This window comes from Actinia tenebrosa, unplaced genomic scaffold (genome assembly GCF_029948245.1).
Source record: "Actinia tenebrosa isolate PJP-AT-01 unplaced genomic scaffold, QUT_ActTen_1.0 PGA_scaffold3__52_contigs__length_22856419, whole genome shotgun sequence".
Classification (NCBI taxonomy): domain Eukaryota; kingdom Metazoa; phylum Cnidaria; class Anthozoa; order Actiniaria; family Actiniidae; genus Actinia; species Actinia tenebrosa.
The window spans coordinates 21,839,777-21,858,980 of record NW_028292580.1 but is presented as its reverse complement, the minus strand read 5'-3'; the positions used below and the strand labels follow the sequence as shown (position 1 = coordinate 21,858,980).

Genomic DNA, 19,204 nt, shown 5'->3' with positions numbered 1-19,204 from the left:
ACGCTTCTGATGACGTTTTGTTTCCTTTTCTCTGCGTTCGTGACCTTACGTCGTCAGCAATCGGAGCGGGAATCCTCGCTGCGTTAGCTCTTGCATTGCCCACTCTACGGTTTCCCGCGCGGCTGCTTCATCTATGTTTTGAAGTTTCCAAGTACTCGGGGACAGGGCTGCCGCGGTTCCTTGATTGCCACATGCGATTCAAGGCTGCCTGAAGCTTTTCCACCTATTGCCATACTTGCTTATCAAGGCCATGTCGGTAGACTAGGGGCTTGGTATCCCGCGTCCTTAATCCATGCATCGTATTCTTCATCGTTAATATCGACTTGGCCTTCTTCGGTAAGGGGGGTCAAATCCGTTCCTTCTACTTCCATTATATATGAGAAGCTCAAAGTTAAATCCCACGTATTACCTAAGCAGGTTGGCGGGTTGAAAGCAGAACGCACCTTTCACCGGGTCACCTTTACACCTTCTAGCGCAAAGCCGGGGGAGACGCTGTACGTAGGCGTGCCCCGTCTAACAGATAACCTAGTATTGGTTCCTGGTACCTTGGCTTTAAGGTTCGACCTAGCAATACAACCCAGCACCAAGGACAAGCGCTATGCCGTCAATAATGTGGGTAGGAACCTCGTCTCTAAGATGAGAATCAAGTTCGCAGGGGAATCCCTCTTGGATTTGAATAGGTACGATCTGTACAACCACGTATAAAGACTTATGGTTGACGGCCTTCGACCGTGAGCAGAAGATAGAGCAGGGAATCGGAAGCGTTATCCTACGTCAGCTTCGCAGCGAGACTAACCCCGCGCCTACGGACTCCAGTGGAGCAACCGCAGTAGCAGACGCAAACAAGGGTAAAGACCGCCTATGGTAGCAAGTACGTTATCCCTTTAGATTTCGAAGTGATTACGAGTCATGGTGTGTACTACCCCAGGCAGTTATCTGAGTTACAGTTTGAAGTAACCTTGGCAGACACTACGAACGTCAATAGGAGGAATGGACACCGCAATTAGCGGGGCCGTTGATCCTTATTCTATCACTAATCTAGAATTACAGTATGAGACCGTGTACAGCGAAGAGCTGGCCCGTAGCCCTGGCATGGAATACAGCGCCGGAAAGGCATTCTTATACGACCACGTAGTGATGTATAAGACGTTCAGCTTCCTGGATAAGACGGATGAGGTCATCAACCAAAGCATTAAACCTCCCCCGAAGAAGTCTCACGGGGCTGATGTTGGTGTTGCCAAACCCTACGAAGCCGGTAAGCGCGACTCCGAGGCCTTTCACAACCCCAACATTACTAACGTGGGGGTCAACATAAACGGCGTTCAAACAAGGTCTACTCCCAGGGGATAAAGCCCGCAGACATGTACAGAGAGGCCATGCGCAAGTTTGGCGACCAAATTAGCCCCGAGGAATTCTTTAAGGATAAATATGCGCTGTGGATTGATATGCGCACCATTAACGACGAAGACCTACATGGCCAGGGTTTACGTCTAGTAAATACGCAGGATGGCATAACATTGGAAATCAAACGCACCAAGAATGCCTCCGCGGGCGACGGCGATAAGATAAACTGCTACGTCTTCGTCGTGTCTGACGCGCAACTGAGCGTAGAAATGAACCAATTGAAAAGCGTTGCCTACTAGGACGGCTGAGGAATGAAGTCGTCAATGTTAAAATATTTCTTGAATATACAATGCTTCGCGTATTTGAAAGCAACGGTACGAAACTGCAAGTCGTGCAAGGCGATAAATTGTACTTCAAAGCAAAGGAAGTAGCGGCCGCATTGGGCTACGAACGCCCAAAAGATGCAATTAAGGTGCACGTTCGCGATAAATACAAGGTAAGGCTTAGCGAACTTAGAATGGAGGTGAATCGCCTCCCTTCCAATTCACACCCACATTCCCTGTATGTGAACGAATCCGGATTGTATCAGTTGATATTCTCCTCGAAGATGGCAAAGGCAGAAGAATTCCAAGATTGGGTCCTCGAAGAAGTCCTACCCGCGTTGAGAAAGACGGGTAAATATGCGATGGACAAACGCTTCGACAGCCCGAATAAATTAGTTTTTAAGATAGAAAATGAAGCTGACCTGCATGCAAAGGTAGTCGATTACATGCGTAGGTTTTACCCTGAATTCATCATAGCACCAGGCCTTGGCGAGCTGCAGGATTCTGACAGCAAGCGCATAACATGCTGGCGAAAAGGCTACCAAGCCGGCCAGCCAGACCTTTTAATCCTTAACGCCCACAAGAAATACCGCGGGTTGTGTATTGAGTTGAAAACCCCAAAAGGAAACGGCGTCTTATCCGCGAAGCAATCCAAAAAAATTGCGCAGCTTGATGTAAATGGTTACCTAACGATGGTTAGCAACGATTACGACATTATCTGCCGTGCCCTGATGGATTACGCGGATGGCATTCGTATTCCCTGTAAGGGCTGTGTAAAGCGGTTTAAGTCCTACGCCACTTTGAAAACGCACCTAAAGATATTCCATAGGTATAATGAAGCTCAGCTTGACTCACTGGCGTGATCTTGTCCACGGTAAAGCATACGAAATAAAAAATTACGTCGTCTTCGAAGACATCGACCGTTTACGGTTAGTCCTCAAAGACTTAGAAGGCAAGGAATATTCCCTTTGGGCGCCGGATTGCGTGCGGTACGTAATTCAGGGCGAGGAATTCACCCACTTACGCAGCTATGGTAAGGTAAATGGCCGATGGAAGTTTGACATTGAAAGAAGAGTCACTCCATCTCCTCTTTGTAGTTAAGCGCCCGCTGCGCTTTAGGATCTGCGGAGCACCAATGCCCCACAAAGGATCCTTCGGAGAATACCCTGTCGCAATGAAGGCAGGTGTATTTTTTACGCGGCGGCTTACAAGGGGTAATGCAGTCGGCAGGTAGTTCGCAAGTAATACAGTCCATATATTGAAAGGGCGATTAGGAATCCTCCCAGAAAGGCAGCTGCGTAGGCTAGCATATACCTTTAAAAGGGGTCCTTATTTTTATGTTGTTTTGTTAAATGTTGATGATACTTAACAAACAACAATAAAAATAAGAATGGGATTTGAGACTCTTTGCACAAACCCTATCTTACTATTTTAGTTCCCTTCCTAACTTCTACGGGCTTTCCTTGCCACCCTCGTTACTGGCATGCCAAGCTTCGAAGCGATCTAAGTACTCTTTAAAGCCGCCTTGACCCTCATACAAACACTGCCAAATATGTTGACCGCTCCTTTGACAGCCGCAGCGCTCACAGTTGGCCTCCCAGTACTCTCTATTTTCCCACCTTACACCTTCTACGAGGTCAAACTCCGCAAACGTTTCGTCTATTTCTTTCTTCCTTTGCGTTAACTCTTTCGTGGTGTCAACCGGACAACATCGGGCGGCAACGTTACCGTGCTCCTCACATGCTACGCCCAGCAGATCGTAATTACCAAGGCATCTATGTCGGTGCCAGGCGTCGGTAACGTCCTCGTCGCAGCGCACGCATACGTTCTTTAAACAAACCCTTCTGCTACGATGGTACTCCAACGCCTGCGCGCTGCTAAACTGCTTATCACAGTCCTCGCAAACGGTAACGTTGTTTACTTCCTTACTGCATACCCGTCTTTCGACGTGATATTGCAATCTTTGCTTGCTGCTGAACTCCCTTTCACATTGCTTGCACTTCATTATAACTAAGTGTTATTTAAGCCTTATAAGGGATACTTAATAAAGTCCTGCACGCTTTCTTTCGCCCAACCGGCCATCGTCAAAAGCGCACCAAACCGTTCTGCGCGCTTCAGACCGCACATTTCATCGTACAATTCCTGCACGCGCTCCTTTAACCGATCGATCTCCTCCCTTTGCATTTCTATGGTGTCTCTTTTATCTTTTGCGTCGGTGGCAATCCTTCTAACTGCGTCCACTGGGTCCATCGTATATATAATGGATCCGAACCATATTCCCTGCAATGCTCTGATAGTAGGACCCACCGGCTGCGGCAAAACGCAGTTCGTCGTGGAGCAGCTATTAGGACCCTTTAGATACCGCTTCGACTATATCGTGCTATTATGCCCCACCTACGTGAATAACCGCACCTGGACGGGCATAGGAGTGAAAGATGACGACTTCTTCGTAGATATCTTAGACCCTAACGAGTTATCCAGCCATTTGAAGTTCTGGCATAAGCAATTCCCTAAAGATACGCAGACGCTCCTCATATTGGATGACATTGCCTGTGGGGACGACGTAAAAAGACGCACTTCCGAGCTCGTTAAACTCGCCTTCAGCGGTAGGCATGACAATATCAGCGTTTGGTTGCTTTCCCAGCAGCTTACCAGTGTCTCTAAGCCCTTCAGGGAAAACATAGGCTCTCTCGTAGTATTTTATACTCCGAGCAAGTCTGACCTGGAAACCATCTTAAGCGACTACGGCGGTGAGATATCCAAGGAACAGTTACACGAATACATGCGGCATTTAAAGACGCACCAACATTCCAAAATGATCTTCTCTTTGAGGTTTCCCTACACGGTTGGAATCTATGATTCCTAATGTATATGGACATTGAGCAGCTCTTAGATGAAGTCCCCACGCAGTTAGATGAAAGTAACCTCAAGGAACAACTTAACATCCTTGTGTCATCTGGGAAGTGCAAAGAAATGATAGGCAAGGAACTTACCCATGAGCAGGTTAATAAGTTGTCAGAAGAGGAGGTTAAGAAGTTCCATAAGAGGTACGAGGCCGCCCTTGCAAGTAAGACCACGGACGCCGTAGCAGACTCCGCTATTCGACTTGCGACTAAATTGCTTGGACTTGCGCTGCCCATAGACGACGTGGAGCAACTGCGGAAGGACATAAGCGAGGACTATGTCATTGCCCAAGAACTTAAGATAACCTGCGGCTGGTTATCTTTGAAGTGCGGTAAGTTAATGGCAGTCGCCTCTGCGGCACTTCACGTGGCTCAGCACGTTGACTTGAAGGAGGTACTAGGTTCCTTCGGAACATCTTGGAAGGACTTCAAGAAGGACAGAGAAGTCGAAAAGGTCTTCCAGGCGGCACTTGCTGAGGTACCTGATCAAGTCGCCTCAAGTACTTAGTCAAGTCGTTGTCAAGTCACCTCAAGTACTTAGTCAAGTCGTTGTCAAGTCACCTCAAGTACTTAGTCAAGTCGTTGTCAAGTCATTGCCAAGTCATTGTCAAGTCGTCATCAAGTTACTTGTCAAGTCCTTCAAGTCCCTTAATATAAGATGAGTGGCACCGAAGAACAACCACCCGTAGAAGATACCAAGATTACCAAGGCTAAATCTCCAGGCAGAGTCGCTGCCGGAAAGAAGCTCGCGGAGATGAATAAAAAGAACAAGGCAAAAAAGGAGGAAAAGGTGGAGGAAAAAGAAGAGGAATCCTTTATTAATCCTGGGTACGTCATTGGCGCGTTAGGAGTTGCTATAGCAGCAGGCAGCCTCTACTTACAATGGCGGGCTACGAAAAAGGTAGAACCACCAACATATCACGCGCCCGTGCACGCACCTGTGGAGGTTAGAAAAAGTAAGATCCCTGAAATGGAGTAATAACCTTCTCGCTCTGTAATATAATGTCAACCGCGTTATTGAAAACTGTTGAAGAAGCAGCTATTATTACTTCTATTGTTGCGGGTATTGGTTGGGTAGGTAAGAAAGTGCTCAAAGAAGACTTTACTGAAGACCCAAGCAAGAGCTTCGCTAATTTTGCTAAGATGACCGCTGCCGTAGGCGGGGCTATCATGGCAAAGAATTACCTACAGAAGGAAAAGTACCTGCCTAACATATAAATGGCTAGCGTAGTCGTAGGCGGAGTTATTGCAGCTTTAGCATTCACTGGAGCTAATTATGGTGGTCAATATTTGGATAGATTAGTTAGAGGTGATCGCAGCGGAGATTTGGCCGCCGAAAGGAAGAGACACGACTTAGCGCTGGAGAAATATCAGCGAGACGTGGCGGCTTGGAATGAAAAAAGACAAGCTTACAGGGATTGGTTGGACAAGAACTACCAAGACAAAATGCAGGCGGATAAGAACTTCGAAAACACAGACTACGCCTTTAAGCTCTATGCGCAAGCACACCCCGCGGCATTAACGGGGTTAAAAAGGCCTCAGTTTAAGGATTACTATCAGCCTTCTAAGAAACAAAAAGACAATGAATTGGTCTTTGTAGGAGTCGCAGGGCTGGCGGGAGGCGTAGCTTTGGCGTATCTAATATAATGATCGTCTTTTTGGAAAGCGATAAAAATAACTTTACCACTTATTTAAATCCCCCCATTAAAGCCCATAAGGTTCGGCTCATAAGTTGCTCTTTGTACAATTCTTGGTATAACCTGATTAGGGGCATAGTCACTGAGCATACAGGAGGATCTAACTATCAAGCCGTATTGCTGCCCGATGGACATTATACGCCAATCACACTGGCCAAGGAATTAGCAAAACACGGTTATACTCTCACCACAGGATTGCCGCACGAAATGACCCTCAAACATAATATGTCAAATTATTCAATGACTTTTGGAAAGTCTGACCCATTGGGATCTTTATTATGTGCCTCGGGCAAGACAATTACCAACACAGCCATACCTGTGAAATGGAAAGTCGCATCCTCTTACGAAGTCTATTGCGATTTAGTCCATAGTTACAACAATGGAGAAAAGTCTTCTCTTATGTCTAAGTTCCTGCCCAAAGGTAATCCATTCGATCTGGTAGAATACACTCCCATTTCTTTGAGCTATGACTTGTCTAATTTGGTAGAAAGCATAAACATCACCATTAAGGTGGACGGAAAGACGGTGGATTTTAACGGACGCAAGATCAATCTCGTCCTGGAATTCATATAATGGGCCGCGTAGAGGACAAACTTAAAAGGATTTACTATGGGCCGGAAGGCTATTGGAGAGGAGCGTCGGCCATCAAGAAACTCGCGACCGCGGCCAGGGTATCAGATGAAACGGCTAAGAACTGGTTAAAAAAACAAACCCTCTGGCAGGTTTATCTTCCCGTGCCCAAGTACATTCCCAGGCCCAGCTTCACCGTAAATACCCCCAATGAAGTTCATCAGGCGGATTTGCTTTTCTTGCCGCACGATAAGGTGAGAAAAAAGACCTATAGATACGCTTTGACCGTAGTTGATATCGCAAGCAGATACAAGGACGCCGAACCCATAACCAGCAAGGATTCTGGGGAAGTCGCAGAAGCCCTAGGTAGGATTTATAAGCGCGTCTTGAAATGGCCTAAGCTGCTGCAAGTGGATGCGGGGACAGAGTTCATGGGCGTGGTCAGCAAGACCCTGAAAGACCACAGCACTAAGATTAGGAGAGCCGAAGCTGAGTACCACAGGGGTCAGAGCATCGTCGAAAGATTCGATAAGACCCTGGCTGAGCGCCTCTTTGGGTACCAGTATTGGAAAGAGCTGGAAGATCCCTCCAAACGCAACAGGGAATGGACACAGCGGCTCCCCCAGGTCGTCGCGGCTTTGAACAACGAGGCGGCCAGGGCTACGGGAATAAAACCCAAGGATGCCATAAAAAAGAAACACGTGGAACACAAGTCCTACGTCAGAAGTTCGAGGGCGGTCTTCCCCCATGAAAAAAAATTAGGTAATGTCACAGTCCGATATCTCTACGGACCGGGTGAATTAGAAGGAGGATCCAAAAGAGCTACGGATCCTAATTGGTCTTTGGAAACTTACCAGATCCGAAGCGTAATAGCTAAGAAGGGTCAGCCCATCTTGTATTATCTTCACGATGGCCCCACACGTGGGTTCGTCATGGAAGAACTGCTTATCGTGTGATGTCCGAATGCTATCGTATGCACTCCGTCATCACACATCCATCGCTTACCGTCAAATGCAGACAGTGACACCTTCTCCTGCGTGACGTTATGTATCTGATGACCATAGCTGCGCAGGCTGTTCATCTTATGCCGCTGTTCCTTCCGTGTTCGTAATACGTTGAGGTAGGACTCGTGCGTAATGTCCTTCTTAACCACGTACTTTTTTACGCCTTTAGCTTTCTTTTCTACGCCGTCTAACTTTAGCACGCTGTACATCTTTGGTTTCAGACCCACGTACTCTACTATGGGTTTTCCTAACATTTCGTCTTTCATCTTCCCAATTACCTTCTTATTCTTCGCAGAGTAAAGGAAGTGCTCCTTCGGGTAACCGCTGGTGTCGTACTCGTCTATGTCGGGGAGGCAGTCTTTGTAAACGTCTTCCGTTTGCACTTCTAGAATTAGGGAGTCGGTGTCTGTGTACAGGAGGCGACAGCGGTCTCCGTACTTTGGCTTAAGCTTATCGTAGTAGAACTCATACATAAGCAGCTTCGATAGATCCAGCACCGTAAAGCCTGTGTAAACGGGCTTGTTTAGTAAGAGGTTTGCCCTTTTCATGTGAATCACGTAGAAGTTCAGCATTTCTACGTATCTAACGAAGCCTGGCTGTGACACGTATGCTTCTGCTTCCTCTTTGGTGCTGACTATTTTTACGCTTACGCGCTTGCGGATGTTCTCCATTGTCTTTCCGAACACGCTGTTGTTCATCAGTTTGAAGAGGTTTTTCTCGAAGTCATTTTTCGCTGCGGTACGCTTTTGCGTGTTAAAGTCAATGTAGGGGCGCATCCAGGGTTCCTGCGTGAATTTTAGGACTCTGTGGATCTTCTCTACGCGCATTCCGTGTCGCACGTAGAACTGCAGGTTGCGGTAATGTACCACATACTTCTTCTTATCCATCAGGTTCATAGTTAGTTTCCTGTACGGTTTGTAACCAGGGCACATTTGCTTTTGCAGCGGACTTAGCTGCTTAAATGGTATCTCTATCGCTTCTGGTGCTAAGGGGAACTCATTGTGTTCGTCGTGCAGGCGCTCTGGGTACTCCAGATCCACTTCTAAGACGTAACCCTTGTCTTCCTCCTTTCCTACCTGCATGTAGAAGTCTATCGGCTTCACTGGATCCCATTCGAAGTCTCTCACAGGTAGGTACTGTGACATTGCCCAACCATAAAGGTTATTCGCATCCAGGTAGTAAATGTATGTGGTTGGTTTCTCTGGGTCGTGCTCTACTAAGGGGTTGTTTGCGCGGGCGTAACGTCGGCTGGGTCCGCATACGCCGCCACGAATACCGTCTTCCATAAACCGATACATGTCGTACTCCGTTAGGAGATCCAACTGCGCATTTGTCTTCTTTAACAAAGCACTCCAGCTGAGCCCAGGAGCCGTGTAGAAATTAGCGGGATCCAATCCGTAATATTCCATAGCCATCTTTCTGAAGCTTTGGAAAACATCTGCAAGCAGCACTACGTCAGACCTTAGGTAGATGTCGTGGTAGTCCCCCATGTTCTCACAGGAGTACTTTTCCCACACGTCTAACGCATGCTGGTACTCCTCATCCTTTATACCGGACTCGTTTAGGGTGCTGTAGAAGCGATCTTTGGGTGGTAGGGACTCTTTGAATCGATCCCAGGAATCCATGTATTCGTATGGGTAGACTCCTTTCCTTTCCGCACCATATTGACTGGAAATGGGAAAGTTGGTGTTATACTTTACGAGGTTTGCCAAGGAGTCCGCCATAAACTGCTGCGAATCTAAGAACTTTAGCTTACCCACAGTTACGGACATGTAGCGCTCTTTGTTGTTGGGTATGCATTTGACGTCGGAGCCGTCTGTTCCTTGTAGTAGCAAATGGGAGTCGTAACCGCGGAGGTTGTGAAAGAACACCGGAATCTCCATATCTGGATTTACTTTGAAGTTTATATTGCATTTCCAATGAGCCGCTCCTCTGTATTTACCAGTGATGTGGCAGTGATCCCTAACCTTATCCACATAGAAATCCTCAACAAATGCTTTGTGGCAGTGAATGCAGTGCGTGGAGGGCTTTCCCGGCTTCTCACCTTTCTTAGCATACTTCCCGCATTTAAAATGAGCTTCTCCTAGATACTTTCCATCTTCATCCCACGCTTTCTTGGCTCGTCTTCCAAACTGAAGAAGCGTATGTTGGCAAATGTGGCATTTTTTTGCCTTGTTAAAAGCCTCCTGGTTCTCTTTGGTAAATTCCATCTTCTTTGGACGTCTTAATTGTTCTCTTATCTCCCCCTCCTCTTCTCGCAATGCTTCTAGAAACTCATTAGCTGCGTTCTTACCTCGGTAAATCACAGGAGGGTTTGCTTTACCGTCTGATCTGACTACTATGTAACCAAAGGAGCAGATCTCGTGTAATCCTACCTTATTCGTGGCACCACGTTTCTGCTCTTCCTTAGTTATCAACGCTTCGAAGTCTGCATATATCACGTAAGGCACTTGCATCTGCTTTTGATGGTTTGCGTATGAAAGCTCTTTGTTGGTGGGCATCTGGATCCGTTGCGCCACTTCTTCGACTCCGCGACATATTTCGTCGTGATCCTTTAGAGCTTTAACGCTGGTAAAGGATAACAAACAACAGTCGCAGAAGTATTTCTTGCCTTTGTGTTTGGTGTGTCTGTAAAATAGTCTGCTAATGTGTTTAACCCATGAGTAGTGTCCGCCGTGGTAGAATAAATGTACGCGCTCTCCTTTACTTTTTGACAGAACTAACGGTACTATCGTCTGCTCTCTGACTCCGTAAACGTTAATTGCTAGATCGTTTATTTCCTCAAATATGGGGATGTCTATCAACTGCATTGGGAACTCTACGCCATCCCACTCCAAATCATCTGTTGGGTACTTGCTTGGTCTACATGGATCCTTATCTACTGGATACAGTGCGGATCGTATTGCCCACATAAAGCATCTGTTGTCATCATTTTTTACGTTGACTATGGCTTTCTTCCTTTCTACCCACGTTGGTAGGGGCACGTAACTTCCTCCTCGTATTGGCACGTACCTTGCCATGCTAACCTCCATACCTTCTACCTCCTCCACTGTCCAACCTGATCCTTCTTTCGTGTAGTTAGACAGCGACTCCATTATTGCTTCTAAGGCTTTGCTGAGTGACCTATCCAAATTCGTGGACTCTAATATGACCAGTGACTTTGATCGCAGCATTGCTGTCGTCGTTACCTCATCTTTTGACAAACTTACTTCTACCATTATGCTCGCTTTCAGGGCTCCTAATTCTTCTATGCCTTTTCGAAGCGTTCTCTTGACCTTCCTTTCTGACTGACGCCAAAACTGTCTAACGTCAATCTCACCGTTACCGGGTATTGACACCGTTTCGAAATTGCTTTGGGATTCCATCTATATAATAGGAAATATCTTATACCTAATTCCAGACCCTTTTCAGATCGTCGTAGTCATACTCACAATCCTGACAATGCCAAAACAATTTAACCTTAGTCTCAAACTTCTTACCACATCCACAATCATAGCTGCTCATACATTTCGTCTTCATCTTCAAATGCTTCTTCAAGTCCACTTCTTTCTTAAAAGTTCTCTTACAATCTTCGCACTCCATATATAGACTAACATATTTAAGTGCGCTGTTGCCCTCAACCACACTTGGAGTGGGGGGTCGTCCGTAGGTGGATTTTTGACGCGGGTCTTACCCCGTGTTGAGATTGCGCTGTTGCCCTCACGGGTAATCCTGGCGTAAACTAACATATTTCGAGTGCGCTGTTACCCCCACGGGTGATCCTGGGGGTCTCATAGGGAATGAGGGCTACGCAAACACGGGTTAGTGACTTTAAACGGGAAATCCTCGTGTGGTCACTGCGCTAGAACCCCCATTCCCTATACTACTGAATGTCAACAAACATAAGGAGGGCACAGGAAGACCAATCTTCGAATAGTGCAACAAGTATCCACGAGTTCGCCAAAGGGCGTTTGATTTCATTTCTTTCGTTCATTTTAACACAGCTGCTCGTAGAAGTAGGGTCACGTGACCTGTTAGTGCGAGTCGTCTATTCCTTCGAAAAAGAATAAACACTTTAGAAAATTAGATGGTATTTTTAGAAGCAAAAACAAAAGCATTGTATTGGTTTCCGGGCCTTTTTACGCCCAAAATATTGAGCAGACCCTGGAAACCAGGAACTGCATATAAGCGTGTTTAGTTTCCCAGAATGTTTATAACTCTCAAAGCTCATTAAGATAACAGATATACAAAACGATCTTAAGCTTGTGAAATAACGGCTTCTTTGATTAGATATGGGAAACATCACGAGTCAACCTTCGACGTTAAGCGACGAGGAAAGAAACCGCCTAAATGAAAATCTTGAACCGATGGAAAGAAATGAGAGAACGACGTTAAGCGACGAGGAAAGAAACCGCCTAGATGAAAATCTTGAACGGATGGAAAGAAATGTGAGAATCATCTCCATCAGCCATTTTGTATCAAGCGAGTATTACCGAAAACTTGCTCAAGGACTAAACTTGCTCAAGGACTAAACTTCCTTACGCTGATAGCATTACCTACTTCAGCTGCAGTACTAACGGCGTTAGTATTACCTACTTCAGCTGCAGTACTAACGGCGACAGTATTACCTACTTCATCTGCAGGACTAGCGGTGAGAGTTAAACCATCCAAAAGAATTGGCGTTGCGTTGAGTGTTATTGGTTTGGTCTTCAGTGGTTTTCAAAAACTCGTCACAAGGCCAAATTATCACCCAGAGGAAATCCAGGCAAAACACTATGATGCGGGGATCGGGCTACAGTCTTTCCACAACGAGGTGATTGTGTATCGTCAGCTTCGTCTGAAGAATAAAAGTTTGACAGCAAAGGAATTTATGAAGGAATACAGAGAACTTATCGAGAAGAAGGAGCGTTGTGATAAGGTTATTCCAACTGAGACATGGGCATACGTGAGGGCTAGAAACAGGGATGACCATTTTAAGGCAAAGTGGAGGAAAAATAATACAGGTCAAATTTTGGAAATTCAGAAGGAAAATGGCAAAGAAAACTAAATAAACAACGTAAAACGTTTCGCGAAGTCGGAAGAATAGAAAAATGTTTAGTTTCATGCACTCAGCATGTGGCGTATTTTGTTTTTAAAAGAAGAAAAATAGAATTCGCTAAGCATTATAATAATTATTTGCATAACAATGTACGTCTGTAATTCCATATACCACGGATCACTAGTTTGTCTTTTCTTGCGTGATTAAAATTATGATTTATAACATGTTATAGCAGACAGTCTCGTCCACTTGTTATGTCTTGTTTTGTGCAAAGTTTCAACAATTATTTCTACAGTGGTTGGTAAAAGTAAAGTAAACGAATACCCCAAACACCACTTCTATCAAAGATATTCGCTAGACAAAAGTTTCTTGTAGGCATATTTGAAATTTGAATACCGGCTAAAACTGATCCTTGATCCTTGCTCGATCCTTGCTCGTTAAGGAATTTTACATTTTTTTATAAAGATTGCGCGATAAACCGACTCGTGAAAGAGGAAGGTGGGAGGGGACTCGCGAAGCGTAGAAACGAGTTATTATGAGGGGTCTCAATATGCAAATGTATCACTGACTTAAGGGAAGAAGGGTCACGTGACCTGTTAGTGCGAGTCGTCTATTCCTTCGAAGTAGAAGAATAAACACAATTTAGAAAATTAGATAGTATGTTTGGAAGCTATAAAAGCTACTATTTCACCTCATATGGAACCAAAAGCATTGTATTAGTTTCCGGGCCTTTTTACGTCCAAAATATTGAGCAGACCCTGGAAACCAGGAACTGCATTGAAGCGTGTTTTCCCAGAACTCAGAACATAAAGATAACAGATACATAAAACGATCTTAAATTTGTGAAATAACTGCTTCTTCCATTTGATGCTTCCTTAAAGACAAAGGCAAATCGTTCCATTCTTTAACTACACGATGAAAATACGAGAATTTCAAAAAAAATTCTCGTATTTTCATCGTGTAGTTAAAGAATGGAACGATTTGCCTTCATATAATCTCAGAAATGCTGAATGCTCTTACAAAATTAAAATTAAAATTTAAAAAAAAAAAAATCAAAAAAATTTATATTTAAATTTAAAATAAATTAAATTAAATTAAAATTTTGTAAGCGCATTCAGCATTTCTGAGATTATATGAAGCATTACCAGCTGGCTCTAAATAATCGAGTAAGTTTATATCGCATAGACCTAATCTACATTTATAAAGGAAAATGAGGTCAAAGTATTTTCTCCTAGAAGCTAATGATAGTAGCTTAAGTTCCTTCAGCCTTTCTCCATAGGTTTTGTTCTTGACGATGACTTTCGTTGCCCTCCGATGAACTCCTTCCAGGATATCAACTAGATAAGCTTGATGAGGCGACCAGACTTCACAAGCGTACTCCAAGTTAGGTCTTACCAGATGGATGTATAGATTCAGAAAGACTTTCGGGATAGGACGTTTACCGTAGGTCCTTTTGATGAGGCCAAACATTCAATTGGGGTTTACTTTGGACACAATGTGCTCACTTCAGGACAGGCTTTGTGTCATGACAATTCCTAAATCTAAAATTATAAAATTAGATGGTATTTTTAGAAGCTAAAAGCTACTATTTTACCTGACATGGAACCAAAAGCATTGTGTTAGTTTCCGGGCCTTTTTACGTCAAAATTGTTGAGCAGACCCTGGAAATCAGGAAATGCATCGAAGCGTGTTTTCCCAGAATTTTTGTTAGTACTCAGAACATATAAAGATAACAGATATACGAAAAGATCTTAAGCTTGTGAAATAACTGCCTCTTTGATTAGCTATGGGAAACATCAGAAGTCAACCTTCGACGTTAAGCGACGAGGAAAGAAACCGCCTAGATGAAAATCTTGAACGGATGGAAAGAAATGTGAGAATCACCTCCAAGAGCCATTTTGTATCGAGCGAGTATTACCGAAATCTTGCTCAAGGACTAGACATTCTTACGATGTTAGTATTACCTACTTCAGCCGCCGGTCTAGCGGTAAGCGTTTATCCATCCAAAAGAATTGGCGTTGCGATGAGTGTTATTGGTTTGGTCTTCGGTGGTTTTCAAAAATTCGACACAAGTTCAGATTATCATCCTGCGAAAATACAGGCACGACACTTTGATGCGGGGATCGGGCTACAGTCTTTCCACAGCGAGGTGATGCTGTATCGTCAGCTTCGTCTGAAGGATAAAAGTTTGACAGCAAAGGAATTTACGAAAGAATACAGAGAACTTATCGAGAAGAAGGAGAGTTGTGATAAGATTATTCCATCTGAGACATGGGCATACGTGAAGGCTAGAAACAGGGATGACCATTTTAAATCAACATGGAGGAAAAATAATACAGGTCAAATTTTGGAAATTCAGAAGGAAAATGACAAAGAAAACTAAATAAACAACGTTAAACATTTCGCGAAGTCGGAAAAGTAGAAAAATGTTTAGTTTCATGCACTCAGCATGTGGCGTTTTTTTGTTTTTAAAAGAAGAAAAATAGAATTCGCACAGCATTATAATAATTATTTGCATAACAATGTACGTCTGTAGTTCCATATACCACCGATCATCAGAGAGCCGAACTGCTTTGAATTCGTTGTTTTTTACGTACAAACAAGATAGTCAATGTGCTTACTTGATTTTTTGTTGCCTTATAGATGTCTTGCTTCTAACTTAAAAAAAAAAATTAGTTGGTCTTTTCTTGCGTGATTAATATTATGATTTATAATATCTCAGAGGATACACTAGTATCCCAAGTTACTTTGCGAGTTTCGTTTTCCAATATGGCGTCGCTACTAACTCGTCGGTAGCGGTGTGCGACTTTCACTTTCCGTAGCAGCCGTTACGTGACCTGTACGAGGTAAAAACTCATGACCTTGTATTGTTTATTAAAAATACTCTTAATCTACATACATATTTGTTTGGATTTGCGCCAATTGTCAGAGTTATATCGCTCGAGTTCACTTTGTCACGCGGTGTCATACCTTATGTCATATAGTTGGATTTTATATGGTACATCAAGTAAATGCTGCTTTTCACATATTTGAGTATTTTAAGTTTAAGCAAAAAATATGTGTCATTCAGATATTTAGGAAAAGCAAAACCTTGAAATGACCAAAAGTGACCCATGATTTATAGTCTTTTGGACAGTCACAATTGAAGTATATTTACGACAATTTATCGCAAACGCGACTCGTAGTAAAAAGGTGTGATATTTTTTGCCGATTACATACAAACCAAAAATATTTAATAAACCTTACTCCTACACTAGATGTAGAAGTAAGGCGAATAAGAGCTGGGCTACGGACGTTATTGAACAAGTAATCCATCGAAGAGTTGTCACTCGTTGTTGTTGGAACAAGAGCGACACGTCTCTCTCTCAATTTCTCCAATAAACTGACGTGAACGAGTCTAAAAACGACTTGTACTCCTTCAAGGCCGGGTAAACAAACAGAAAAATCATCTTTTGAAACGCAATGAACATACAATAATGAAATATCTTGAAAAGCATTTGCCGAGTCTGAACACCGCCATCTTGTTGTGCACTCTAAGCCGGTCAAACCAAAGTGATGACGTCACGAAAAAGTGATAATATAGTATCAAACACAATGCATTCTGGGATACTAGTGGAACCTCCTTTGATAATATCTTATAGTAGACAGTCTCGTCCACTTGTTATGTCTTGTTTTGTGCAAAGTTTCAACAATTATTTCTACAGTGGTTGGTAAAAATAAAGTAAACGAATACCCCAAACACCACCTCTATCAATAATATTCGCCAGACAAGAATTTCTCGTAAGCATATTTGAAATTTGAATACCGGCTAAAACTGATCCTTGGTCCTTGCTCGATCCTTGCTTGTTAAGGAATTTTACATTTTTTTACAAAGATTGCGCGATAAACCGACTGGTGAGAGAGTAAGGTGGGAGGGGATTCGCGAAGCGTAGAAACGAGTTATTATGAGGGGTCTCAATATGCAAATGTATCACTGACTTAAGGGAAGAAGGGTCACGTGACCTGTTAGTAGAAGTAGAAGAATAAATACAATTTAGAAAATTAGATGATATGTTTAGAAGCTATAAAAGCTACTATTTCACCTCACATAGAACTAAAAGCATTGTATTAGTTTCCGGGCCTTTTTACGTCCAAAATATTGAGCAGACCCTGGAAACCAGGAACTGCATTGAAGCGTGTTTTCCCAGAATTTTTTTAAGTACTCAGAACATATAAAGATAGCAGATATACGAAACGATCTTAAGCTTGTGAAATAACTGCCTCTTTGATTAGCTATGGGAAACATCAGAAGTCAACCTTCGACGTTAAGCGACGAGGAAAGAAACCGCCTAAATGAAAATCTTGAACCGATGGAAAGAAATGAAAGAACGACGTTAAGCGACGAGGAAAGAAACCGCCTAGATGAAAATCTTGAACGGATGGAAAGAAATGTGAGAATCAACTCCAAAAGCCATTTTGTATCGAGCGAGTATTACCGAAAATTTGCTCGAGGACTAGACATTCTTACGACGATAGCATTGCCTACTTCATCTGCAGGACTAGTGGTTAGCTTTTATCCATCCAAAAGAATTGGCATTGCGTTGAGTGTTATTGGTTTGGTCTTCGGTGGTTTTCAAAAATTCGACACAAGTTCAGATTATCACGCAGCGAAAATTCAGGCACAACACTTTGATGCGGGGATCGGGCTACAATCTTTCCACAGTGAGGTGATGCTCTATCGTCAGCTTCGTCTGAAGGATAAAAGTTTGACAGCAAAGGAATTTATGAAGGAATACAGAGAACTTATCGAGAAGAAGGAGAGTTGTGATAAGATTATTCCATCTGAGACATGGGCGTACGTGAAGGCTAGAAACAGGGATGACCATTTTAAGTCAACATGGAAGAAAAATAATACAGGTCAAATTTTGGAAATTCAGAAGGAAAATGACAAAGGAGACTAAATAAACAATGTAACAACGTTTCGTGAAGTCGGAAAAATAGAAAAATGTTTACGGTTATACACTCAACATGTGGCGTTTTTTGTTTTAAAAACGAAGGAAATAGAATTCGCACAACATTATCATAACATTTAAAGTGCAAATGAACCCTTTGACAACACATTCAGTACTGGTTCTGTAGACATTGGTTCTGCATAAAGTAAACAGTTGATTGGTAAAATATTTCTTGATTTGAGTGATGCGTCTTTAAGTTATGAAGGTTTATACTTCCAATATGCTAATGATGATGACGTCAGGTAAGGTATTTGAGTGTTTTTGTTGTAACTAGTAATACTAAATGCTGGCCATTTTGAAAATAAGAATTTCGAATAGCTTTCATGTAAACCATGAGTAAAATAATGATGCTTTTTGAATACTGTATCTATGAACCAGTTCGATTTTATATATTTAATTAAGCCTTAATAGACGTCACACTTATTAGCATATTGGAAGTATACACCTCATAACTTAGAAACATATCACTCAAATCAAGAAATATTTTACCATTTAAATATTTACTTCATATAGAATAAGCACTGAAAGTATTGTCGAAGGGTTCATTTGCACTTTAATAATAAGTTTAATAAATTCACACAATTGAAAAGGTAATATATTTATTTATAATTATTTATTATATTTATTTATTAATTATTTTACAATTGAAAACGTAATATATGAACAAGTTACATAATCATAAATAGAAGTATATCTAAGAATATAAAAATAGAGTGCAAAGAGTATACCCGTGAAATAGATAGCTAGCTAACTAATTAGAGTACAAACACTAAAAGTGTGCAACACTTTGCACTATTTAGTAGTAAATAGTGCTAATTTAACAATATAAAACAATGGAATTTGCATGAAATTGTGCTATTTAGTATTACTAAAGTTTCACAGATTTACTGTGGTCACTCTATTATTTGTACTCTAGTTTGGAAATTATAATATAACAAAGTGTGTGTGGTTGTTGAAAGAGTAAAAACTTTCGAGTCAACAACCACCCACATATTATAGAATATATGATATATGATGATAATAATAATAATATTTATTAATGCTTAATTGGCAATATAAAATTGAAAAACTTAAGTTTACAAATAGATATATATATATAAAGATATACAAATATATAAAAATAAAAATATATATAAAGAAATAAATACACTATATATGATAAAATCTAATACATGTAAAAATTTAAGGATCAGTGTCCCAAGTCTTACTACAATAAGGTAAAAAGCTATTTTGAAAACGTTTGGTATTGCATTTCATCAGTGGAATAGACCTCCAAGGGCGGATCCAGGGGGGCGCAAAGGGGGGCCAGCCCCCCCTTCAGCAGAAAAAAACCATGCTTTTTTATATTGATTTCC

The 19,204-nt window shown here is 42.5% G+C and overlaps 3 protein-coding genes across 4 annotated transcripts in view; 2 read left to right on the top strand and 1 right to left on the bottom strand.

Annotated features, from left to right (window-relative positions):
- LOC116295685 (intraflagellar transport protein 122 homolog) overlaps positions 1-19,204 on the bottom strand; it is a 110,527-nt gene that overhangs the window by 34,075 nt on the left and 57,248 nt on the right. The window lies entirely within an intron of this gene.
- Positions 1-19,204, top strand: part of LOC148908899 (uncharacterized) — an 83,596-nt gene that overhangs the window by 12,728 nt on the left and 51,664 nt on the right. The window lies entirely within an intron of this gene.
- LOC148908901 (uncharacterized) lies at positions 14,587-15,754 on the top strand. The gene has a single exon (XM_089035284.1). It carries the CDS (start codon positions 14,645-14,647, stop codon positions 15,239-15,241), a length of 597 nt encoding a protein of 198 aa, XP_088891410.1. The 5' UTR covers positions 14,587-14,644; the 3' UTR covers positions 15,242-15,754.